This window comes from Vombatus ursinus, unplaced genomic scaffold, assembly GCF_900497805.2.
Source record: "Vombatus ursinus unplaced genomic scaffold, bare-nosed wombat genome assembly UNPS02014812.1, whole genome shotgun sequence".
In the NCBI taxonomy this organism is placed as follows: Eukaryota; Metazoa; Chordata; class Mammalia; order Diprotodontia; family Vombatidae; genus Vombatus; species Vombatus ursinus.
In genome coordinates, this window is record NW_020954590.1 from 35,506,685 (window position 1) to 35,534,070 (window position 27,386).

Consider the following 27,386-nt stretch of genomic DNA (forward strand, 5'->3'; position numbering starts at 1 on the left):
CCTCATGCACCTGCACCACTTGGCCCAGGTGATGCTGCACATGCGCCCCCTAGGAGGCTTCCAGCCAGATAGCTACCACCCCGACCTGGTGGCCCGCCTGGCCCCCCTCCATATCTTACCCGTTCTCCACACCTTAGATGAGGTTGTCCATGAAATGATCAGCCCCAGCAACTTCCAGCAGCTCCTATCACTTCACCACTTGCTGAACGCACCCCAGGCTGCACCCGCAGCCTAATACAGCTCTTATACACCTTCCTCCCATTCCCACAGATCATACTACACAACATGCCCTCCCACTATTGGTCCATGCCCAAGAGTGTGAGTGACACATAGACAAAGGTACACACACAAACAAACACACACACACACCCACCCCCCACACACACACAGAAACACACAGAGAGAGAGAGGAAGGGAGGAAAGGAGAGCGAAGTGGAAGGAGTGTAAGAAGAATGGTGGGAAGCAGGAGGGAGAGATGGCAGGATAGTGAGGGTGTGAAAGAGAGGAAGGGAGATAGAGTGACGGTAGTGGAGGAGGAGACCTAGTACAGGAGGAAGAGAGAGACAGAGGAAGGGAGAGGAGACAAGAAAGAGGCGTGGAGGGAGACAGAGAAGGAGAAAGGAAGCCCTGAAGAGGTAGAAAAATAGAGGGAGGAATCGTGATTGTGAGAGGCGAGACAGAGGAACACGGAAAGGGTGGGACAGGGATAAAGGACAAAGAGAGAGAGAGAGAAAGTTTGATGCTTGGTGACTGGTACATGGGAATATCTAACCATTATGCTAAGGTGTCAAATAGCCCTTCTTTGGAAATCTCCCTGCTTAGGCAACTCATAGAATTCTTACCCTCTGATGGAAGGTCCATTTGAGAAGAATTTCCTCTCCCCATCAACTTTGATTCTCAGCCTTAGAACTTCCCGTGATAGATATCATTGAGATGAGGGAGGATGGGAAAGACAGAGTTTTGGAAAGGGAGAGAGAGATTTCCGGGGAGGGGGGGGAGAAAGACAAGGAGAAAGGAGAGAGAGGGGGAGAGAGAGAGAGAGAGAATGTGTGATGTCTGGTGACTCTGGTGTTTGAGAATCATAGAATGATTTGGAGGTGCAGAATGGCTTTTATTGTGTAATCTGCCTGCCTAAGTCTGTGCTGGAATGCAACCCATGTATGGAATGGCAGTTGGAGAAGACATCTTTTTAGTCAGTGACTTTGATTGACTCCAGCCTGGCTTCCCTTCTCTACCTCTCGTTCAGTCTCACCTGGAACTCCTGGCACCTCAAGTAGGAAACTGCCATTCTGTAATTGCAGAAGAAGAGAAGTTCTACTATAAAGCAAACTATTGGCCATTGGGAAGGTAATACACAGGTCATACAAGTCTTTCATGGATATAATCTAGTCCAGCCCCCACATTGTAAAAAATAAGGAAACTGTAGAGATGAAGTGACTTGCCCAATGTCACAAAAGATAAGAAGTAGAGCCAAGATTTGAATCCCAATCCTTCATCTTTTAACCTAGCTCTAATGCCCTTATACTAAATAGTTGGAGATCACAGTATTCAGCAGAAAATATAGAAACAAACACCAACATTCTGTTTCACTAATTCAATTTTATTAACTATCAACCAAAAGATGTTACTATATGCATGCTATATGAAAAAAAGCCTAATTTCTGTTCCTGCCTTGTATGCTGCATTAAGGACATTTCTTTGGATGATAGATATTATTCTTCCTTAGGGGAAAATATCGAGAAGCAGCAAAGGTAAATGGATTAAAAGCAAAGCAATTGCATATCTTCATGGAGAAGAAAATTTGCCACAGAAGAGGATGCCATTGGTCTTGTTGTGCCGGATAAAGAAGAGGAAGGGATGATCAGGGATGAAGGTTGGCAGAATTTTTCCACAAAGAGGCACTCGGAATATTGCAGCATCATCTTCCTCAGCACCTTCTTCATCAACTTCCAAGTAGGACTTGTGCACGAGCTTGGACAAAACAAGGCCTCCCTTAGCTGACATTCCAGAAAAGTCAGCCTTGCCTCCTTCGAAAGCATCCAGTATTCCAAAACTTCGAAGAAGATATTCCATATCATAATGCTCCTCTAGTTTAAATCTGGGGAGAAACACACCCATTTCTGTTCTCTTCATCACGTCCGGTCTTGTCCAGGCTACAAATTTCTCATAGGTCAGTTCTGCTTCTACCTGGAAGACGATGGTTGAAAGTCATAAGGTGCTATTAAAACAGTTGGTTACATTCACGCTGCCTCCATAATTGACCCTCCCTTAGGTCAGTCCTCCCCAGGGTCAATGACAACCTGAAGACTCAGCTGTGAAGTAGGAGCTCATTTTGGGGAAAACAAGATATTGATTATAGGATCACATAAATCCAGGACTGGTAGGAACCTTGGAGGTCTATTGTTCAAGACCCTTTCAGTTTACAGATGAGGAAATGAGGTGAGAAGTTGTTTGCCCAAGGTCACACGGATGGGAAGGCAGAGAACTTGGATTTAAACTCAGGTCCGGTGACTAAATTTAGCGCTCTTTCTAATGCACCATGCTTGCTTGTCTCTAAAGGGAGGGGTGGAAGACTCTGTTTCTCTTTCATATTCCAAAAATACTGACTGAAACTACTGTGCTGTAAGAAGTTAAAGAGACAGTTTCAGAAAAATCTTGAAAGACTCATATGAACAGATACAGAGAGAACCAGGAGAATTCATAGAATAACATTTAAATGAAATTAACTTTGTAAGGTGTAAGAACTGCAAGGACCAGAGGACCTATGATGAAGCATGCTACCTACATCCTCAAAGAAAGGTGATAGACTCTGGGTGTGGAATTATATATAGAGAGAGATGTAGATACAGACATTTGGACATGACCAATGCAGGAATTTTTTTTTTGTTTAATTCTGCATTAACATCTACAAGGGCTTTTTGGGAAGTAAATAACAGGGAGAGAAAACAGACATTTGTAAACTGAAAAATTAAAATAAAATTAAATTTTAAAAAATTAAAAAATTTAAATTTAAAAAAAATTTTAAAAAAATAAAATAAAATAATTTAAAGTGCCAGTTTCAAAATATTGTTATAGGTTACTTGCTTACATTGGCATTGGAGGAAAATAAATTGAGGAAATGAAGAATATTTAGCACCATAATACCATGATTACTAGAATAGTTGAAAACAAGGAATCTGACTGAAATGAGACTATAGTGGAATGGGTTCTTATTCCTGTTTGTGTTATAGAGCCCTTTGGTAGTCTGATGAAATCCATGGACCCTTTCTCAGAATTGTGTTCTTAAATGCATAAAATAAAATACAGAGTTTTTAAATATTCAATTTTAATTAAATTGGATAAAACAGAATTTTTTAAAATTATTGAAATGAATTTAATTAAAATTGAATTTAGAATTCAATTATATTGAAAGAGTTATGTAACTAGTATCTGTCTATAGATAGCTAAGTGGAGTAGTAGATAGAGCACTGGGCCTAGAAATCCAGCCTCAGATGTTTATTAGTTATGTAACTCTGGGCAAGTCACTTAACTGTTTTTTTACCCCAATTTCCTCAATTGTAAAATGAGAGACGGTAAGTGGTACAGTGGATCGAGCACTATGCCTTGGAGTCAAGAAGACTCATCTTCCTGAGTTCAGATCTGGCCTTAGACACTTACTAACTGTGTGACCCTGAGCAAGTCACTTAACAATGTTTGCCTCAGTTCCTCATTTGTCAAATGAGGTGGAGAAGTAAATGGTAGATCATTCCAGTGTCTTTGCTAAGAAAACCCCAAATGGGGTCATAAAGAGTTGGACATGACTAAAAATAACTGAACAAAATGGGAATAATAACGACAGTATGTACCTCCCAGGATTATTGTGCAAGATGAATGTGATGATACATGTAGTGTTCAGCACAATACCTGGCACAAAGTAGGCCCTTAATAAATGCTTATTTTTTTAATCTATCCATCTATCTAAAAATAAAGTTCATGGTAAAGAGTTTTTAGGTTAAAGAAACCCTACTGTTGTATTTTGCTTGCTGTTTAGCAGCTAGGTGGCATAGTGGATAGAATGCTGGTCTTGGAGACCTAAGTTTATATCCTTCCTCATTTAACTTTTCTCAGCCTCAGTTTCCTCATCTGCAAAATGGGAATAATATAGGCACTTACTTCACAGGGTTATTTTGAGGATCAAATGAGATAACATATGCAAAGTGTTTTAGAAACCTTAAAATACTGTAGAAATGTTAGTTAGTAGCATTTTTTTTGTTCTTTGTATCTCATGTCAATCATAGCACCTGGCATGAAGTAGGCACTCAATATATTCTTGTTAATGATTGTTCCTTATTATAGACAGAAGAAATCATACTTGAATATTTCTATGAGGAGTAAGACAAAGAGTGGCTGATTCCAAGATCAACATTTCAGTTATGTATTTTTTTTCAAAGAATCCCCATAAAGCCCAGTAAATTTTCTGTTGGCTTTCAAACCTGACTTTTAGAATACCTAAGGCCTTATTCCCAAAACCAATAGGGCAGCAGCATTATGTGTTCTTTTCCAGTGGCAATGCTGTTTCTTGACTATCTGCTTTGTTGACGTGGTTGATTATGACAGCCATAGAACTATAGATTTAGAACTAGGAGAGGATTTATATATCATCTAGCCCACCCCCTTCATTTCACAAGTGAAGAAATGGAAACCTAGAGAGGTCAAGTGACCAGGATCACACCAGTAAACGGCAGAGCCGGAATTTAAACACAGATCCTTTGAATCCAGGTGAGGAAACCAAGGTTTAAAGATATTAAATGTCTTCCTCGAGAAAAGAAGTAGTGTCACAGTTAGATCCATGTTTTCTGATTCCTAGCCAAACAGTATTCCATATGAGGCTTTATCTCATAATACATTACCAAAAGGACCAGATGAGCCTCAAGGAGCAATGTAACATAATAATATTAAAGGTTATGTCATTTGATCTTGGGATCATTAACTTACCTTTTTTAGATCAATGTTTTCATCAGGAAGCATAACGACCATGCTTAGCTCCTCATCCACATAGGGGAGCTCCAGGATTTTGGTGGACACTTCCTTTATGTAGGTCATTTTAAATGTTGCTTCCTTAAACATCATCTGCACTGTTTTTTTCTCATTCTGGTGGGGAAAAGGTGAACATGACATTAACATCAGATTATTCAAGGTGCTAATAAGACTTACTGAAAAGATGCCCTTGAATTAGAGAACTTTTTATGATGCATACAAACAAATCATCATTTCTGTGCCTTTGTCAGTGAATGCAAAATGTCACCAACTAATACCTGTCTTCAGTTCAAAAAGAAAAAAAAATAGATAACTACTACATCAACTTGCAGAAAACTAGGCTATTGCTACAAGGTAGAGATTTCTTTATTCAGTAAAATTACACAACCCTCTTTGCTTTCCATAACAGGAAGTCAGGGTTTTTCAAACCCTCTGACAAAATAAAAGAGGCACAATATTATCCCCCATTTGCCGTAACACCTGCTTGAGTAAATATGAAACACTCAAAAGATATCCTAGCATTGTATCTCCATTTTCTTGTCATGCCATAAAGCTACATTTGCTACAGGGTGGAACTGTGTAAAGCATTTAAAAAATAACCCATTCCCCTTTGACCCAGCAATAACACTTCTAGGGCTAAATCCCAAAGAAATCATACAAATAGGAAAAGGACTCACATGTACAAAAATACTCATAGCAGCTCTTTTTGTGGTGGCAAAGAATTGAAAATTGAGAGGATGCCCATTAATTGGGGAATGGCTGAGCAAGTTGTGGTATATGAATGTAATGGAATACTATTGTGCTATAAGAAATGATGAACAGGCTGACTTCAGAAAAACCTGGAAAGACTTGTATAGCCTGATGCTGAGTGAAGTAAGCAGAACCAAGAGAATGTTGTACACAATAACAGCCAGTTGTGCGATGACTAATATCGATAAACTTAACCCTTCCCAGCAATACAAGGATCTAAGACATCTCCAAAGGCCTCATGATGGAAAATGCTATCCACATCCAAAGAAAGAACTATGGAATTTAAATTGCTATTTTTTTTCTCTTCTGTTGAGTTCTGTTTCCTCTTTCTGGTGTTTCCTCCTATTGGTTCTAATTTTTACATGCAACATCACTAATGTAAAAATATGTTTAATAGGAATATATATGTATAGTCTATATCAGATTATGCGCCATCTTGGGGAGGGTGGTGGGGAGGAAGGGGAAGAAAAATTTTAAACTCAAAAGCACATGGAAGTGATTGTTGATAAATAAAAATAAATTAATAAAAAAATTAAAAAATAAAAAATAAAAGAACTTGTTAAATTTTAGTTGGGGCATGTAGTATCTGTGAAATCACTAGAAAATAAAGATAATAAGAATTCAAAAACAACAACAAAAAATAACCCATTCCTATTTCCAATTTGACCGCTTATGTAAGACTATAGTTAAGTGTATTGGTGAGGGAGCAGGGTCTGGATGTAAGAGAATAGAACCACTGAAGAGGTGAAAGATTTCTGAGCCTATACAAGTGGGCTCGGTGTGCTTCTCTGGGTTGGCGATATCTGGCTCATCACAGCCTTTGTTTCTTCCATACTACTTCTGGGTCAGTGGTCTGGCAGTGGTGATTGATATGCTCTGGAGGAAGCAGGAGAACATTGGGACTAGACCAATACAGGCAAGTAGAGACCTCAGGCTCTCAGGGTATGGCCATATTGAACCTAACAGGGCCTTTATTATTGGTCCCTAGGTGCAATGGGGTGGGCCCCATATGTATACTTCAATTTGAGATCAGGGAAATGGCCTCTCGCAGAGCAGGCTCAGAGGAATGAGTACAACACACGCCACTCTGCCCAAATCCCTCCTGCTGCAAAATGATGTCAGGAAATAGGAGAGGGCCTAATTTTCTTTGCCTTCCCTTTGATAAGGCATTCAGTACAAGAAGCCATAATAGATGAGGAGAATCTTTGGTTCTACAAAATCATTATATATAGAGTTCTGGTGGTACAGGAGTCAGTTACATAGAATCTGAAGATCTAAAAGATGTATGGAAAATTACGGTCGTGACCCCTAGCAGAATGCATGCCTTATGAAGAAATGTGGGAAGCAAAGTCTGTAAGAAAAAAGGAATGGAGACAGAAAGGAAAGCAATGAGATGAGACTTTCTGGCCCCCTTATACAGAATAAATGACCCATATGAAGGCAGTAGACCATCCTTAACCCAGCTTAACAAGCAGAGATAGATTTTTTTTTGCAGAAAATTGTTTAAGCAACAATTCTGAAGAACAGACAGAGATGTAAACATTCTTACAATGGTGAACCAGTTCTTACTCGGTATATGTAGAGACAGGACCATAAAGTCCCTCATAAAGCAAAAGGAGAAACAAAGAATTATAAGTCCTAGAAGGAAGGATATTATTATCATGGTAAAAGAGTCAGGGAGGTTGAAGCATGGGTATGGCAAGGGATCAACTGTGTGCGTATTTAGGCATATTGTCTGAAGCTCTACCAACCTTATTCCAATGTCAGAACTGATACAGATAGCAGACACAGCAAAGCAGAAGTAAAACTATTGAGCTGGTAGATGTAGGCTACGCCATTCCATGGCCACTGAAAAAACTGACTCTCTTGGAAGGAGGTAGAGAGAGTAAGGCATAGGATACCTTGTTGTGGCACAAGCCTCCGTTGTTATATTCCTGGGTGCTCTTCCAGTGCTTCTTCTTGTGTTTGCTTGAATTGTGTATGTCCTTGGGAAACTGTGTGGGCTAAGCTGGGCTGCAAACTGCTTCCCCGAGGTTTTGGACACAGATTAGAAAGGATCACGATGAGCCCATGTTGCTGATACATTGATACCATGACTAAACACCTTCGGGACAACTCCTTATTCTCTCAGGCATTTTTATAACAGAGATCACACGATGTTGAAAGTCAGAAGACACAGAACCCTAAAAAGATCTACACTTTATTTTTCTATGTTATTAATTTATGCCAGTAATCAGGATGTCTAAAAGTTTTTCCCTACCTTTCTGGTTTTAAAAAACATCTCCCTTGTATAGTTTTCCTTAAACTGTTCATTCCACTTCCCTTTGAAGTAGATGCCATCCACAAGGACTAATCTAGTCAATGGACCAACTGAAGAGGTAGGTAACATCTCTGCAATCTTACCTTTAAAGAAAATAGAGAAATAATTGAATTAATGTTTGGAAAAAAAAAAAACTTTTACAAGAGGGACATGACCTTCAATTCCAGGTCAGCAATTCAAGTCAACAATGTTGGAATCAAAGCGTGATAAAAAATTCAAATTTATCGAATACCCCTTGAGGGCAGCAGAGGGCTTAGCTCATGTAGAAGATTAATAAATATTTGTGGATTGATTAATTGAGAATTCAAGAGTTCCTCTGAGTCAGAGTTTCCAAACTTATTTGGCCTACTGCTTGCTCCCTTTTAAAAAAAAAAAATTACTCATCACCTCCCTGGAAACTTTAACCCTTCGATGTTTTTTTTTTAATTTTCCTCATTTCAAAAAATATAAAACATACATATATTTTTTAAAATGATGCATCTGAAATTTAATAATTTATTGTAAATTTGTGAGTTCTCTCCTGCATTGAAATTTTGATGATGCAATATTGCATCATGTAATCATATAGTATCATACTGTAAACAGGTCATTTCACGCATATATTCCTGCCAATGCACGCTAGACTTCCCAACAATGTCAGACACACTGCCAGTACTCGCTTATTAAGACCTGTTGGTGGACTTTACCACTGATCGGTCATAACTTGAATTTTGTGTATTTATTTGAAAAATAATGTAATCACTATGTAACTGTGTTACACAGTGGATGGAACATGTCCTAGTGGTTTTTCAACATTTTCTTCTCTTTTCTTCTTTCCTTATGCTTCCATCATCCCCTTATTTTTATTCAACACCCTCCATTGCACCCCTGACTACTACTGCCCTCCTGGATTGTTCCAGTGCCCGGTAGGGGGCAGTATTGCCCACTTTGGGAACCTATGCTCTGAAGGCCCTGCCCTAGAAGCAGCTTGGGATTTCCAAAGCTCAAATTACTCATGGACTGATGATCTTAAAGAAATTATACTTAGAGAATAAAATTACTGATAATAGTATAATACACAATCAGAATAAAATATTTTTGAAAATTTAAAAATGCATATTGGCATACACAAAGTATAATTCAATGGTGATTAATTATTTAGATATAGTGAGATGACTTATATCTTCCAACCAGTGCCAAGAGGTCAAAGACCCTAAAGAGATTAATCAAGTACAAAAGAAATTCATGCTAAGAAATGGTTCGTAAATCTGTCCATGATGAGACTGTGGGGCACCCTAAAGATCATCACAGTATTGGGTTTTCTCTCTGATTTCATCACAAAGGCTAAAATGTTATTAATGGAAGAAAAAGTGTGGTTTGTTGAACTGTAGTATGTCCAAGGTAATAACAGAAGCCTGGGGGGCTCTAAGGAGCCAAGGCAAAGAAACCAAAAGAGCTTGAATTTACCAGACTATATCTAGCACTATCAAGAAACCAGTTATCAAGTTAATAAATTAATATTCCTATTTACAAATTGCTCTCTTCTGAGTTTGTGTTCACCAGTCCCTTAACACATCATAGCATCTGATCCTGAAAGAAATAAGCTGTTTAGCTCAAACTTATTGGGTTACAGATGGGTAAACTGAGGCTTATAGCTATTAAAAATACTCAAAGGGAGCAGAGCTGGGATTCAAAACTTGTCACCTCAGCTGAATGTGAAAAAAAGAGCAAAACAGATATTATGCCTCAACGGCCACACCTTGACAGACATCACCCAAAGAGATCAAGATGCTGGAGAATGACTGTAGATCGTAATCTCCCAGCTTCCTATTTACTTGTCTGACTACTAGGAAGTTTTGTTATGACTTCAAGTCAGGTAGAGAGGGCTGGTATAATTAATAAGCTATACCCTCCCATCCTAAGGGAATGTGCTTAGGAAGAGAACTTGCTGTACGTCCCGGAGAGAGGAGGCAAGAGCATAAAGAATCTGGAGGTCAGAAGCAGTGGAGAGCGGCAGCAACCATGAAGGGTAGGTGCCAGGACCCTGGAGACTGAACCAGTATGATCAAATCATAAAGGAGACATGGGGCACACTAGTATGTTGCTGGAATCTGGTAGAATCTGAGACCAGAGTTGGTGATTTTTTATTTCTTGCCCTACTTTTTTGCCTCTACCTTTTCCTAGAGGCCTAAAGTTTGTCCACCTTTTTATATTTACATTTTTGCTTTGTCTTCTAAGCCAGAAATTGTGATAAAAGGTGCTAGCCATCCACAGTGCTAATCTATGTGTTACTATTGAAATGGATCTGAGATGTAACCACTGGGAAGGCTCTGAAAAGGGAGAATACTTAAGTTTTTTTAAAGAAACATTCAAAATTGCAGTATTTTGCCAGAGAGGGATCTCTGGTTGTGAACTCAGGGTTATAGAAGAAAGTTATTACTTCTTTCTCTCTCCCTTTCTCTCTCTCCTTTCTTTCTTCCTTTCTTTTCAGCTTCCTAGATCAGAGAGATTATTTATAACAGGGTTCCTCTAGGCCAAGGGTTCTTAATCCTCAGTTGTGCTTGTTTTGATATAGGCACACATATTTTATATGTATATATACATACATGTATATGTGTATATGTACATATACACACATGTATATAACTATTTCAATATCATTGGTTTTCTTTTCAAATTTATGCATTTTCTTTTATGAATTTAAAAACACTATTCTGATGAGTCCATAAACTTCTCCAGATTGCCAAAGGAGCCCATGACAAAAAAATAATAATAATAAAAAAAAAGAATCCCTGTTCTAGGCAATACATCAGTAGTAGTAAGAGTGAGGATGGGGACCGGCAGTCATTGCTCTAGCCTCTGCCATTTTCTCCCATATTCAAAAGTCTGATTTGAGAGTAAAGTGTCCCTCTTAAGAGGGAAGAGCCAAAGAGATCACTGGAGCATCTTCAAGCAGCCAAACTAACCCAATAAGTTTGGCTGAACAGCTTATTTCTTTCAGGATCAGATGCTATAATGTATTAAGGGACTGGGAGATGAATGAGATTGATTGACATGCCTGCTAACCTTGTAGTATCATATCACTACTGATAAGTAACATTCAACAATTATATAGAATTTCACGATTTACAAAATTCTATATAAATTATGCCATTGGGCCATGGGATAATACACTTAGATCCAGAAAAAAAAAATCCCAGAGTCATCTAGTCGAGCCCTCCTCATTTTACAGAGGGAGGAAGTGACATTAGAACATAGATTCTCTCACTTCAGAGTTAGGGTTCCTTCCACCCTAGCCTACTGCCTCTTTTAAAAACAACCCTGAATTTTTACAATAAGTGTCTCTGGTAAAGGCCCCATTGCTAGAATATATAGAGAATTGAGTCAAATTTATAAGACTACAAGTAACTTCCCAATTGATAAATGGTCAAAGGATATTAACAGGCAGTTTTCAGATGAAGAAATTAAAACTTTCTATAGTTATATGAAAAAATGCTCTAAATCACTATTAATTAGAGAACTGCAAACTAAAACAACTCTGAGGTAACACATCACACCTATCAGATTGGCTAATATGACAGAACAGGAATAAATAAATGTTGGATAAATGTTGGAGGAGTTTGGAGCAAATTGGAACACTAATGCATTGTTGGTGGAGTTGTGAACTGATCCAACCATTCTGGACAGCAATTGGGAACTATGACCAAAGGGCTATAAAACTGTGCATACCCTTTGATCCAGCAATACCATTACTAGATCTGGATCCCAAAGATATCCTAAAAAAGGGAAAAATAGGGGGCAGCTAGGTGGTACAATGGATAGAGCACTGGCCCTGGATTCAGGGAGACCTGAGTTCAAATCCAGCCTCAGGCACATAACACTTACTAGCTGTGTGACCCTGGGCAAGTCACTTAACCCCATTGCCTAGCCAAAAAAACAAAAACAAAAAAAAAGATTTTTAAAAAAATAGGGGCAGCTAGGTGGCAGAGTGGATACAGCACTGGCCCTGAAGTCAGGAGGACCTGAGTTCAAACCCAGCCTCAGACCAAACAGTTGACACTTACTAGCTATATGACCCTAGGCAAGTCACTTAACCCCAATGGCCTAAAAAAAAAATAATAAAATAAAAAAATAAAAAGGGAAAAATACCTTTATGTACAAAACTATTTATAGCAGTTCTTTTTGTAGTGGCAAAGAATTGGAAATTGAGGGGATGCCCATCAACTGGGGAATGGCTGAAGAAGTTGTAGTATATGAATGTAATGGAATGCTATTGTTCTATAAGAAATTATGAGCAGATGGACTTCAGCAAAATCTGGAAAGACTTACATGAACTGATGCTAAATGAAGTGAGCAGAACCAGGAGAATATTGTACACAGTAACAGCCACGCTGTGGGATGACAAACGTTCATAGAATTGACTCTTCTCAGCAATGCAAGGAGCATAGACAACTCCAAAAAACTCTTGATGGAAAATGCTATCCACATCTAGAGAAAGAACTATGGAGTCTGAATGCAGACCAAAGCACACTATTTTCTCTTTTTTTGGTTTGTTTTTTTCTTTGTCGTGGTTTTCCCCTTTTGCGCTGATTCATCTTTTACAGCATGACAAATGTGGAAACATGTTTAATATGATTGTACATGTATAGCCTATATCTGATTGCATGCCATCTTGGGGAGGAGGGGGGGAAGAGAAGGGGGAAAATTTTAGAACTCAAAATCTTATAAAAAGTGAATGTTGGAAATAAAAAAAAATCAATAACAAACATGAAGCTTGTTAGGCAAGTATAGGTATACCACTGTTTGGGGGCAGCCAGTGGCACAGTAGATACAGTACTGGGCTTGGAATCAGGAAGACTCATATCCCCAGTTTCAAAACTGGCCTCAAATATTTACTAGCTGTGTGACCCTGGGCAAGTAACTTAATTCTGCTTGCCTCCTCTGTAAAATGAGCTGGAGAAGGAAATAGCAAACCATTTCAGTAAGTTTTGCAAGGAAACCCCAAACAGAGTCACAAAGAGTTGAGACATGCCTGAAAAAAATGAATGAACAACAAAACACTGTTTTACAGAAAACTGTTGCTCATAGTAGTTAAATGACTTGCCCAAGGTCATATACCCAGGAAGTATCAGAGGCAGCCTTTGCATCAGGTGTCTCTTGTTTACAAGTTCAGCTTTTTGTTTGTTTGTTTGTTTTTGTCTTTGTTTTCTTTTGTTTTACACTGTGCTATGGATCCAAGGCTTCACCTTGTAACTCTGTTTGAAAGGGGCAACCAGACTCTTTATCCACTTTTACATTAATATTATTTAAACAGTCAACATTTTACAAAGAAATGTAATTTGTGACCTTCAGTCTTCTCTGCTATCCAGGCATTTATATGTTTCCTGGACTCCTCTGGAGCCTTAGCAAAGGAAAGTTCTCCCAGCTCCACACTATAGAAGTTTTGGCAAGCTTCTTTAAACGTCTATGAAGAGAAAAATAAAAAGCAACATCTCCAGTTACCAAGTAGAGCCTAGTCACACAGATTAAGTCTTGAAAAATGGTTATGCACTTTTTAGGAAATAAATTAGTTCAGGTTCTAGGCCCTCATTGGACACAATACACATATATTCCTCCTTTTTTTAAGATAACAATGTAAGATACAATGCACCTTGGAAATGATTTTTTTTAAGGCCAATTTTTAATTATAGCATATTCAGTTCAGGTAAAATTTTACTAGGATGTTCGTGTTATTGAAGGCCTTGAACCCTTCCTCCCCACAACCTACTTTCATTTCCTTTCTTTTTATCACTTAATCAGTTCAACTTACAGAGAGGAAATCATAAGTCTTTTCTCCGAAGAGCTTGTTAGCAATTCTCAGTGAGTAGTGGGTGCTACATTTGTTCACTTCAGTGAAAAGTGCCTGGAGATCCTTGTGGATGTCCCCACCTCTGTTTGCAAAAAGTACCTATTAAGAAAAGAGAAACAAAAATCCTCATCAGCACGGATCTTCTGCCTCCAAAGAACCACCTGCCAACAGCAAACCTTGTGACTGAATACCACCAGAGCATCTTCCCTCAGATGAAAAGGTGTGGGTTGGTTTGTTTTATAAATGAGAGGACTTAACCCATGCTAGGAGGCCTTTATTCCAAGAAAAAAAAATAGAGTAGGAGACAAATAGGAGATAGAACAAAAAAGTTCTGGGGCAGATGATACCGGAATTGGAAAGAAAGAGGCTTCCTTTGCCAAACTGCTCAAATTCATTCTCCTTCTATCAAAGCCATTGTGTCAGAATGCTGTGAGGTGGTGGTGGTGGTGGTGGTTTTAATTCCTATTACACAAAAATCTGTGGCTCCATTAACTTATAGAAGAGATTTTTGATTCTTTCAGCATTCCTCCTTCAGCCTTGCCTTACTCCTCAGACGGTAGCTAGTGAGATAATTTACATGTGTACTTTGTATAAAAGTGCTTTGTATGTACACATGTAATGACTATTACTAATGCATGACTAGTGGATGATTAATACTAATGTATTACTAATGGATGACTAATATGTACATTATTGGTTATTTGGTCTACATTACAGTATGAGATAAAGTAAAATTGTCTTGATTATTTTTTCCTAATTAGAATTTAAAATAGAACTCTAACTCGAATTGTTCTAATTAGAAGAATTCCATACCCCTGCCATGTGATACTTCTTGGGGTTTTTTTGTTTGTTTTTTTTTTTTTTGCTTTTTGGATGAGGCGATCAGGGTTAAGTGACTTGCCTAGGGTCACACAGCTAGTAAGTGTCAAGTGTCTGAGGGCAGATTTGAACTCAGGTCTTCCTGACTCGAAGGCTCGGAGCTCTATCCACTGTGCCCCTTAGCTGCCCCTCGTGATACTTTCTATATAATGTCAGAAGTATTTTCTCTGTGTAGCAGTCTTTCACCAATGCATGGTTTGTTTTGTGAGTGGCTGCATATGTGGAAGGAGATGAAATTTCAGATTAGTGGAGACAATACTGAACACAACATTACGCTTTGTGCCAATGCTTTGTATCAGGGATAGAGTTGGTGCCAGAGATTCTTGGGGGAAAGACACAGAGAAAGAAGCAGCAGGCCCATATGAGAAGCTGGTTCCCTGAGAGGTCCCTGACTTATAAGCTAGTCTGCCTAGAGATGAGATCTTTTCTCTTGGTTTGAGCTAGGGTCTTATATTGCCCCCATCTAGAGAGCTCATTCATGCATGTATATTTTCTGGTATATTCTAATCTGTAGAATTCATACAATTTCCGCTTGCTTAGATAAATAGGCTTTTACTCTTTGTGATGGTCTCTGGTATAACCAGTGTTTGGTGGGAAGGAGCTAAGCTGGTAAGTGTAAACTAAGCACTCCCTACCATCCCCTTTAAGAGCAACCAGGGAAAGAGCTTCCCTTCAGAATGGAGATTTGTACTGCTAGACTAGACCAAAATAGGTACTGGAGCGGGCAAAGAGACATAGTTCTAGACTGATACCTCTCTTGGAGAAAGGTGAAGGAAAGAGCAAGCACCCAGCTGCGGCCCTTCTCCTGTTCTCCTCAAGGTAGAAACTACAGTCTTTCTTGGACAGGTGTAGGCCAGATTCCAGAGATCAGTCTTTTCTTCTACCTCTCTCTCTATTAGCCTCTAGCTAAAGAGAGGAGCAGTTGAGATTTGAAAATAAGAAGTGGGGTCAAGTACAAGATATATTATTGCAAACTACCTTGAACAACAAAAATACATTTACATATATGTAATATATGCATATGTGTATATAATATGTTGTAATGCATATTATATGTGATTATATTTGTGAGTGTCTATATGTATGTGTATATGTGTATATACACACACATATGCATACACATGTTTATCTATCTATCTTCTTTAAGATGTGAATAACTCACAATCTTAAAGGGCTCCAAACATTAAATTTTACTCGTAACAAATCTTTAATAACTCAGGCCAATAAAAGATTTGTTACGAGTAAAATTTAATGTTTGGAGCCCTCCTTCAAGCAAACAGTCACTTTGAAAGCTTTTATAGTGCAATGTTAAATGGGTACATGTGTCTGGACACGTGTGAGTATATCAGTTCACTGTTTCTATGTGTGTACATCAACATCTCAGGGGTTCATTTTGTTGGGGCAAAGGACGGCTGCTTTCTTTAGCAGTGCGCAAGAGCACATTTAGAAATCTTATCAGGCATCTGATACTCATTATGCAACAGAAAGTAGGATCATCGATGACAATCATATATCTTAGATCTTAGAGTTAGGAGGAAACTCAGGGCCATCTATTCTAACTCCCTCTTTTTACATATGAGGAAATTGAGCCACGTGGAAATAAATGACTTGCCCAGGGTCACACAGATAGCTAATAACAGAGACAGCATTTAAACCCTTGGTGTAAGCAAAGGAAAATCTTAATGAAATTATAGTAGATTAGGGCAAAAAAAAAAAAGGAATAACCATATATTTGAATTGGATTATTCATTGATATTCTGATTTTTTGGCTCTCATAGAATTTAGTTTTAGTCTACAAGTTTCAGCTCATATACTTTGTATCCATGATGGACTGTTAAATTGGGATACAGGCACTTCACGTGATATGTATAAGTGGACATAGACTAAAATAAAACTTATTGGGTGAATAAATTTCAAAGACCTAGCCACCTGAGATTCTTGAAAGTGGGAGGGGAATGGTAGGATGCCCACTGCCTACAGAAAGATTGTTGCATCAACACTGACTGGGCTGGTTCAGTGACAGCTGGTGAGAATTCTGAGGTTGGATGAGGAAAGGTGAGATTTCAAGTAGATCATGTGTGTAAGTTCTTTTTTGGGGTGCCCAGAAGAGAGCCTGAGGGGTTACTTTCGAGGCAGGTTGGCACCTGTATAGTATAATTCTGAAATGACATTCTGAGGGTTGGGATGTTACTATTAGAGAAGTGTTTCAGACATGCTAAATGGATGGCGATGGTGGGATTAGGTTAGGAAAGGATTTATGGTAATGGATGAGAGACTGCCAGGGCCATAAAGGGATAATCTCTAAAGGTTACACCCAAGGGATGGTCAGTATGGGCTACAGATAGGAGATCAGCCAAATGATAGAAGAGAGAGCACTGGAGAGACCCTGCCTGTGACAAAGAATTAGCATCATATTTCTGAGGAGGCACCACAGGGCACAAGACAATGAACAAGGCAGTGGATTCTGGACTGTTCCAAATGGCCAAATTGATGTTTGCACAGGAGGGAGAGAACTGACCTTCAAGTAGTTAAATTGGCATATGGCAAGTGGCCCATTCCTGGGCAGAATAAGTGCTTCTGGAGAACTTTAGGAGAAAAGCTAATGTTGAATTTTGTTCAGTCTTCTGACTTCATTATTTATGTGATTGGCACCATCATCTACCTACTCTCTCTTTCCTCTCCTGTCTCTATCATAGTCCTTTGATTACCACATCCTGATGATTGTATTTCTGTAATGTCACTTGTATTTTTTCCCTCTTCTCTATTCCCATTACAATGGACCTGGATATATTACCTAGTCCACTCATAGGTCTTCCCACTTCCGCTCTCTGCTGTTTGCAATTCATATTTTGTTTTTCTATTTTTCTTTCCCAGAAGAGCTTACTAGAAACCTGAAATGTTTCTTAAATTCATGAAATTAAAGGAAAAAATGCCTTGTTCATATGCAAATATAATTTTGTAAATCCAGAAGAAAAAGGTGGTCCCTAGTCTTGCAGTATTGATTTTTTAATGACAAACTGTGTTTCTGGTCTCATCCAAGTCTTCAAGGTCACTGGGCAGGAAAGGGCACTAAATAATGGCTTTATAATCAGTCAGAAACGTAGAAAGAAATCCAGCTATTTCATATCTTCTCTTGGCACCAACAAACATACCTTTACAATCTGGGCTGCTGTGCCTCCTTTGGCCCCTAGGAAAAGCATGCCAAGGGCAGATGAGATGCTCAGGGGAGAAAAAACCACATTTTGTGAGTTATCTTTTTCACTCAGTTTTTTCAGAAGGTTAATGGCAAAGGGCCCATTTACTTCAGAGAGGGAATCCATAATGGAACCTGGAAAAGATCACAAAAGGTTATGCTACATGTTGTCCTTGTTCAGTCATGTCCAACTCTTCATGACCCCATTTAGGGTTTTCTTGGCGGAGACACTAGAGTGGTTTGCCATTTCTTTCTGTAGCTCATTTTACAGATGAGGAACTGAGGTAAACAGGGTTAAATGACTTGCCCAGTGTTACACAGCTAGGAAGTGTCTTAGGCCAGATTTGAACTCTAGAAGATAAGTTTTCCTGACTTCATGCCCACATTTGATGTACAACTTATTCTATCTTTATTCTTGGCAGTTAATACTTGGATTTACTTAACAAACAAACATTTATTTAATTAGAAAGAAAAGAGACAAGCTCAGGTTTACTGCTCTTTTGTTAGTAATATATTCTTAGGAACTAGAGGTGGAGGGTCTTTAAAAATTATCTGGTCTTCTTCCAAATTTATAAGTGAAGAAACTGAGGTAAAGGCAGAATGTCCTCCCCAAAGTCACACAGGTGGCAAAACCAGATTCCAACGCAGGTCTTTTTGCTCTAACTTCAATGTATTTTCTAATACTAAAATCTCTGTGCTCTTTCCACGATGGCAGCTGCGTACATTTCTTTATGTGAGAATAGCCTCCAAGTCACAAAGACATCCTCCGTGTGTCTACTCTTCTATGAAAGGAGAAGCCCTGGCCTTACTTCCTTACCTTTCTCATTCTTCAGTTTCTTTTGTTCAATACTCATGCATCCCCCCAGAAGCATTCTCATCCTGGAAGTTCACTTCTAGCCCTGGAACTCTCACCCTCTGTCTCCTAGGGCACTTTCCTCAAATTAAATGACATCTTCCAAAACCTCCATTATGAAAGAGTGCCCAAGTCAATCAATAAATTAATAAACATTTATTAAGTACATACTTTGCTAAGTGCTAAGGATTCAAAAAGAGGCAAAAGACAGTTCCTGCCCTCAAGGAGATTACAACTGAATGGAGGAGACAACATGCAAACAGAGACAAAGCAAGCTGTATACAGGATAAGTAGGAAATAATTAACAGAGGGGAGGCGCTAGAATTAAGAAAAGTTGGGAAGGGTTTCCTGTAAAAAATGAGATTTTATTTGGAACTTCAAGAAAGCTAGGGAAGTCACTAATAGGTGTAGAGGAGAGGAAGAGTGTTCCAGGCACAGGGGATAACAAGTGATGGAGTATCTTGTTGGTGGAATGGTCAGGAGGCCCTGGCCTGGCATGGTGGAGAGTAAGGTGAAAGAAGACTGGAGAGGTAGGAGGGGACTAGGTTATGAAATGCTTTGAATGTCCAACAGAACATTCCAATTTGATCTTGGAGGCAATAAGGAATCATTGAAGTTTGCTGACTGAGAGAGAGGGAGGGCATTGACGTGCTTGGACCTGTGCTTTAGGAAAATGACTTTAGTGACTGAATAGTGGCTGGATGGGAGTAGGCAGGGGCTTGGGGCATGCTGACTCACCAGCAGGTTGCAATAGCAACAGACCAAGCACAAGTCCACGAGGGCCTACACTAGAGTGGTAACACTATCAGAAGAGAGAAAGGGCATATTCAAAGACGTTACAAAGGTAAAATCAGCAGGCCTTGGCAACAGCTTGGAGATGGAGGTTGGGGGGGGGGAGAGATAGTGAAGAATCCAAGATGACTCCTAGAATAAGAGCCTGAGGGACTGGGAGGACGATGTCACTCTTTTTTTTTATGACCTCACACTCTTACTGACTGTGTGACCCTGGGCAAGTCACTTAACCTCTGTTTATCTCAATTTTCTCATTTGTAAAATGGGGATAATAATAGCATTCACTACCCAGGGGTGCTTATGGGAATCCAATGACATATTGTAAACTGCTTAGCGCAGTGGCTGGCACATAGCAGGTTCTTAGTAAATTCTTATTTCCTCCCATCTAACCCAGCTCTTTCATTTTACAGCTAAGGTAACAGAGGCACAGGGAGGTTGCCCATTTGCCTAAACCAAAGGCAGGACTTGACCTGAGTTCCTCTGACACCAGGGGCAGTGCTCTTTCCTTTTCATATAAATCTTTCCATGTTTCTTGGAGTTTTTATGCAACATTTGGTTTAGTAATTTTCCATTAAATTCAGGCACTATCATTTGTTCAGTCATTCCCCAATCATTTTTGCACCTTTTTTTGTTTTATTTTGTTTTCACAAATAATGATTCATTAAACCGTTTTGTATCTGTGTACCTTTACTTTCTGTCACTGACCTCCTTGGTGCACAATCCCAGGCATGGACTCTCTGGGTCATTGGGTATAAAAACTCAGCACTTTTTTTTGCACAGTTCTAAACAGTCTTCCAGATGACCCTTTGACACTAAAGGAACTCTTCCCAGAAATGTACTGGGATGAGATGGTTAATGAAAAGCTACACTGCTCACTCTCCATTTGGTCTCTACCTGGTATATAAGCAGTCTATTTAAATATGGATGGATAGCTGAGGTTTGGGGGAGGGGGGCAGGGATGGGGTATGTTAGGATCCAGTTGTAAATTCACTGAAAAAAATAATTGAAGAAGTGTTTATGATGAGAAACTATACTTAGGAGTAATAGGATGGAATTAAGGAAAGGGAAATAACAAGTTTATAATAAGATTCTGGTATGAGGTATTCAAATTTAATTGTGTATTTGAAGTAATGCCAGGCTCCCAGATGCTGTTGGAATGAGGACTGGAAGACGGTGTCACTCTTGATAGTAATAGAGAAGGTAGGCAGAAGGGAGGATCAGGGGGACAAATGATGAGTTCCATTTTGAACATGTTGAGTTTAAGATGTCTACTGGATGTCTATTTCTTCATTTCCCACCAGGCTCCATTATTCTGCCTCTCTTCATCACATCCCTCGGTAACTTCAGCCTCATCCCCTGCTTTTCTGCTTCTTTTGATGTGTTGTCTTGTCTTACCCATCTAAAGGTAAGCTCCTCGAGGGCAGGGACTGACTGTCTTTTCTTTTGGTTGTATTTGTATTCCCAGCATTCAGCACAGCACCTAGCACGTTGTTTAATAAACGCTTGTCAATGGACTGACCATTTAACTCCAGCCTCTTCTTCATTCTTGTTTTCTGCACCTATGTTGCTCTTCCAAATTCCCTGATGACACTTGCAGTGCAATCAGACTCCTTACAGGGAACATTTTTTTAATAGGTATCAGAAAGCTGTCCTAAAGAGGACTCAGTTTTTTAGACCAATGAAGTAGCTATGAGTGCCTGGATGGAGATTGGCCCCATATCCTGACAGACTTTCAGCCTGGGATGGCACAGGGAGCAGGTCCTTTGACCAGCAAGCAACTGCTCAATCAGTTCAATCAACAAGTATTTATTAATCACCTATTATGTGCCAGGCACTGTGCTAGAAACTAGGGATACAAAAGCGAAAGTTAAATTATCCAAGAGAAAGTGAAAGGGGGAGGGGATAGAGTGCCCGGCCTGCAGTCAGAAAAACTCGTCTTTGTGAGTTCAAATCCAGCCTTAGATATTTCCTAGCTGTGTAACACTGGGCAAGTCATTTAACCCTGTTTGCCTCAGTTTTTTGTCCCATAAAATGAGCTAGAGAAAGAACTGGCAAACCACTCCAGTATCTTTGCCAAGAAAATCCCAAATAGGATCTTGAAGAGTTAGACATGGCTGAAAGCAACTAAACAACAACAGCAAAAAGGAGAATATATCTCTATATCTATCTACCTATTATCTATCTATCTATCAGTCTATCTATAGATCATGTATAGAGACAGGAAGTCTCCCTATCCCCCTGATAGAATGTAAGCTCATTGAGGTAAAGGATTATTTAATTTACATCTTTGTATCCCTTGTGTCTAACACAGTGCCTGGTACATATTAGGTGAGCCTTGCTGACTGACTAGTTGAAGAGTACTTGCTGGTGAAAGGACAAGGGATGCAGTAACATCCCTGCTTCCCTATTCAGTTCCAGAGCTGAAGACCTGTCAGTCCATGGGCCCAATATTTGTCCATAGTAAGTCTGGGGTAGGGGCAGTGAGCTAGTCAAACCTGTACTACGTCACTTTGGCAGCTGTGGTGCAGATGGAATGGAGTGGAGAGAAATTTGAGACTGGGAGACCAATTAGGAGACTATTGTAGTACAGGGGAGAGGCGATAAAAACCTGAACTAGGGCGATGACTAAGTGGAGAGAAAAGAAATGGATGCAATACATATTGGAGCGGTAAAATGGACAAGACTCATCAACAGATTGCATATGTGGGATGAGGGCGAGTGAGGAGGTTGTGGTAACTCCAAGGCTGAGAACCTAGTTTACTGAAGGGAGGCTGGTACTCTGAACAGAAAAGGGCAAATTAGGAAGGAGGGAATTGGAGAGGGAAAGGAAGACAGAGTTCTGTTATGGAGCCCTTCAGCAAATGCTACAATGTGAAAGTCACACATTGCACAAGTGTTAGTCATGCAAATGATTTCTGGCAACCACTGTTTGCATTCATGTTTTTAATTCATGGCTTAAGATTTGTACAATAAACATATGAATCATGTAGCTACAACAAAAAATGTTTGTCTCAGTTTCCTCTTTTTAAATAAAAAAAAATAAAGAATTGAGAAGACATTGAAAAATAATTCCAGATGACTAATTGGCAAAGCAAGAGGGGCTATGCCAATAAAAAGGAAAAAATTGACACATTTCTTTTAGGATTAAGAAAAGTCAAGAACATCAAGAAAAGATGTTAGAATTAGTGGATGGGGTACAATCTTGCTAGATGAGATCAGTCAGAAAATATTATTCCTCAGGGTAGACCAGTTCCAACATTTTACAGATGAGGAAAAGAGATCAGAGTTGGGAAGCCAATTGTACAATGTCACACAGCTATCACACAAAAGTCTCCAATGGGCACAGCTAGTGATTAATGGTCTATCTTAGTAGGCATCTTAACTCATCATCCATTGCCCTGATAAGGAGCCTTACTGTAGCATAAAGAAAACATTAAACTTCTGAATGCTACTTTCCAACTGGTTTTCTTAAGCAAGTTTGTATGCATTTCATGACATACCATCTGAGCAATATATAGCTCTCACATATAATTTCCTGTTGGGGAACAAGCCTTCATTTCTCTATTTAAGAACATCACCTGTTCTTTTTACTGAATGTTTAAGGTATTTTGGTTTTATGAGACTACAAAGATAAGTTTCTGGTACACCCATCTCCTGGGGCTATCTGGATAAATAGTCATTGATAAGAATCTAGAGAAGTGGGCAGAGCTGAAGAAGTGAGCATCAGATATCGTGCTCAGAGAATGTCAGTTATCTATGCAATACTAACGAGCTGAGAACTGGCAGTATCTTGTGGGTAAAACAGAAAAACCCAGTGTGTATCACAAGAAGAAATGCTTTGAAAGGTGAAGAGAAAGAGTTATGCTTCTACCTGTCAGATCAGATTTACTGAGATCAAAACTAAAAAGTATCTACTATAATGAAATATATGGAACTCAGGAAGACATTTGAACTCAGGTTGAAATATGTGAACCTAGGCAAGTCACTTAAACTCTCAGTGCCTCAGTTTCTTCATCTTTAAAACGAGGGGGTTGAACTTGATAGTTTCTAATATTCCTTCTCTCTCTAAATCTATGATCTTATGGGGAATAGCTGGTGGCACAGTGAATAGAGTGCTAGGCCTAGAGTCAGGAAGACTGGAGTTCAAATCTGGCCTCAGATTTTCACTTGCTGTGTGACTCTGGCCAAATTCACTGCTGTTTCCTTCGGTTTCTTTGACTGTGAAGTTGAGATAATAATAATTACCTCATAGGGTTGTCACAAGGATCAAATCAGATATTTGTAAAGCTTAGCACAGTGCCTAGCACATAGTAGGTACTCTACAAATGCTTATTCCCTTTCTCCTCATCTTATGGTCCTATGATCTGACCCCTGAATCACCACTGCCTCTCCTATCTCTTTCACAACCACTAGCCCAACCAACCCTCTGGTCTTTGCTACCCACATACTTCCACCTCTACCAAATCTGGTACATTGTTAGGTAATTTTACTGCAATTCAATCAAAAATCCTTATCAGCCACCTACCTTTGTGATCAAACACCAGCCCAAGTTACTCAGGTACTAACTGGCAAACAAACCTAGACCTGATGCAATCCTGAAAATAAACCAGCTGAAGATGGCATTTAATGTTAAGGCTTTTTGGCCTTCAAGGAGATTGGGTCCAGATGTAATTCAAGAAAAAAACAGATGAAGAAACCTAGATCTCTACCTAAGGACAGAACTAATGTTAACCTACAAGTGATTCTGTGGCTGCAGTCTTTGAAAGCATAGAATGAAACAAAGTAAGAATCCAGAAATGTGGTCATTCATGGATCAAACAAGGAGCCAGTGCAGAGTAGGTGGACTGGCTGGTCCTGGTGGTGTTTCTCTCTCTCTCCTCCCCCCCCAATTCTGACCTGGGAAGGCAGATGGTATATGCTTAGGCAGCCTGGTAGCACACCAATTCTGGTAGCACGCCAATTCTGGGAGCTCACACTATGAGGGCCAGATTTACTTCTGACGTTTGGTTTTCCTTAGACCACTGCAGTTCAGAACTCCCAAACTTAACCAATCCACTGGACTCAGCCTCCCTGGTAGCAGGAACTACAGGCGTGTACCACCAGGACCAGCCCACTTATTAGTCCACAAAATCCTATATTTTTAGGGATATTACTTTGTCCCATTCCATGCTTCCATAGCCTGTAGTCACAGAATCACAAAATCTTAGAGGTAAACCAGTTCAACCTATGCCAGAGCAAGAATCCATTCTATAACATCCTTAAGAAGTGGGCATTCAGCTTCTGTTTGTTTCTCAGGAGACTTACTGTGTACTAAGGAAGAAAAGTTTTAAACCCATTAAAACCACTGTCTTCTAAAAATACATAAACTGGTATCTAGCCATGTCTTTCCCATCCTATACTTCCTATAACTTTAAAAAACCTTTTATGGATCTTTGCTTTTAACATTGTTTCATTTTTGCAATATACATCATTCCCTTCTCTTCCCAAAGAGTCAGCCTTTATAACAAAGAATAAAAAAGAAGAAAGAAAAATTCAGTGAAACTAACCTAAGCAACCTACCAAATAACCACAACATTAAATGCAGTTTTACACATTCATAGTGTCATATTTACGCTACAAAATATTTTTTTTAAACTCAAGTGCAGTATTTTACACTTAACTCTGTTACATTTCATCCTGCTAGACTTGGCCAATCAGTAAAATATGGTCAATTCTTTGAAGATTTTACTTCTATTGTCCAGAATCATAATCATAAAAATGTTGGCATGTACCATTTGCTTTTACACAAGGAATTGATAAGAAGATTAAACAGGACAGGGACAAGAGGAGTCCCCAAGGCAATCCTCTTTATAATATCCCCAACAAGTGGTCAGAAAGCCTCTGAATCAAGAAAGATCTCCAGAACCACTCAGGACTTATAAGACAGATATACTGGTCCTGGAGTCAGGAAGACTCAAGTTCAAATCTAGCCTCAGACATTTACTAGCTGTGTGATCCTGGACAAGTCACTTAACCTCAGTTTCCTAAACTGTAAAATGGGGATAATAATAGCACCTACCTCCCAGTGTTGTTGTGAAGATTAAATTAGATAATATTTATAAATATTGTAATAATTAGATAATATTTGTAAAGTACTTGGCACATAGTATGTGTGGGTATATATATATATATCACCTATTATGTTCTACATGTACATATATCATATATATTATGTATATATATATGTGTGTATATATCACCTACTATGTTCTATGTGTATATAATGTATATATGTAGATACTTTTTCCCTTCCCTTCAATACGATAAAAATAGATAGATAGATAGATAGATATACTTATTCATTTCCCCCTTCCCTTTCCAAGTCTACTTTTAAAATTATCTGATTATTTGAAAGTTATTTGAAACTGAGATTTCCACTTCTGTAACTTTAAAACTCATTGCTTCTAGTTTTGTCCACTGTGTCCAAACAGATTCCTCATCCATCCAGAGGGCAGCCCTAGGGTGTACCAGGGTCATATCCTGTAACACCAGGCAGGTCTAATTTACTTTGGGCCACAGAGAAGCGCAACTCTTCTGAAGAGACAGAACTTAGGTGGGGAGAACTTTGGAAGGTCCATTTTTTTCTCACTCCCATCTCTGGCCTAATATTTAAAGTCCCTAAAAATTACACACCTTACTCTCAAAAATCATATGAAACGAAAAAGAACTTCCGAAGTAAAATAATATCCATTTCAATTTAACTACAGCCAGAACTAAACAAAATAAATGAAACCCTCAAAGTAAGCAAAACCCCTGGCTCCTTCCCCAAGCTCGCTTGATAGTCATGTATAGACAAAATGAGTGGCCATCTAGAGCTACAATGCTGAGCAGGGAGGACGATGATTCCCAAGACAATAAACCTACAGACCCCCCTGCTTAGTCAGTTCTCTCCCTGTTTTTCTTGCACTCCCCGCACAGATTTCCTTTTTCCGCTGTCACCCACTCAGCTCAATGCATAGTTCAGCCCCTCCCTTCCTCTACCCAGGACTATTACAAAGGAGGGAAGCAGATGTTCAGGTGTGAGAACGAAAGGATTAAATCTCCCCTCTACTATACCAGGATTCCTGCTGTTGCTGCTGCTGCTATCGTCCACCTTATTCCACAGGCTGTTGCCTTAGTCCCTGCAGATGCTGCTGTTACTCTTGGCGTGAGAGATAGAGGGAAGGAAGTGGAGTACTTTGTACTAGGTCCTAGTTAGAGCTGAGGGAGGCTGAGTCAGAGGGGCGGATGTTGATTCTGTGTCCCAAATCCGGGGTGGTGTGACGGAACAGAATTCTGGACTTACTGCTGGAAGACATGGGTCCAGATCCCACTTAGCTTATTAGCTGAGTGGCCACCAACAAGTCACTCTTTGAACTTCAATTTCCTGATCTATCAAATCTGGATAATAATAACACCTATCTTACAACTTTTTTTTTTTAAATGAGGAATAGATGAGATTACACAAGTACCGTGCACTATAAGATGTGCCCAGGAGGGTGGAGCTCAGCTGCAGAACATCTGGCCTGACCAGAGACTGGCTGGGGCTGGCCAGCAGCCAACACAACTTCCATCCCTGTTCAGAAGACACTACACCCAGAGGAAGGCTTTTATTGTGGAGTTTAAGAAACCTTCCAAGGATCGACCTGCCAGCCTGTGGGACCAAGAAGTTTCTAGCTGACAGGTTTAGGAACAACATCTAAGTAATTGTGTGTGTATGTATATGCATATGCATATA

At 39.4% G+C, this 27,386-nt stretch overlaps 1 protein-coding gene across 1 annotated transcript; it reads right to left on the minus strand.

The window, feature by feature from the left end:
- Positions 1 to 1,579: 1,579 nt before the first annotated feature.
- LOC114053723 (serpin B6-like) lies at positions 1,580 to 26,868 on the minus strand. The gene is made up of 7 exons (XM_027876854.1): positions 26,726 to 26,868; positions 17,945 to 18,120; positions 13,875 to 14,012; positions 13,412 to 13,529; positions 8,027 to 8,169; positions 4,975 to 5,130; positions 1,580 to 2,187 (listed from the first exon to the last, which is right to left on the minus strand). Exons 2-7 carry the CDS (start codon positions 18,110 to 18,112, stop codon positions 1,786 to 1,788), a joined length of 1,125 nt encoding a protein of 374 aa, XP_027732655.1. The 5' UTR covers positions 18,113 to 18,120; positions 26,726 to 26,868; the 3' UTR covers positions 1,580 to 1,785.
- Between the last annotated feature and the right edge of the window lie 518 nt (positions 26,869 to 27,386).

Excerpts from the sequence above, each read along its gene's own strand:
- LOC114053723 (XM_027876854.1), bottom strand. The coding sequence starts at position 18,112 with ATGGATTCCCTCTCTGAAGTAAATGGGCCCTTTGCCATTAACCTTCTG. Across the intron at positions 5,131-8,026 it reads TGTTTTTTAAAACCAGAAAG|AATGAGAAAAAAACAGTGCA; the intron begins GTAGGGAAAAAC and ends TTTCCCCACCAG. Across the intron at positions 2,188-4,974 it reads AAAACATTGATCTAAAAAAG|GTAGAAGCAGAACTGACCTA; the intron begins GTAAGTTAATGA and ends ATCGTCTTCCAG.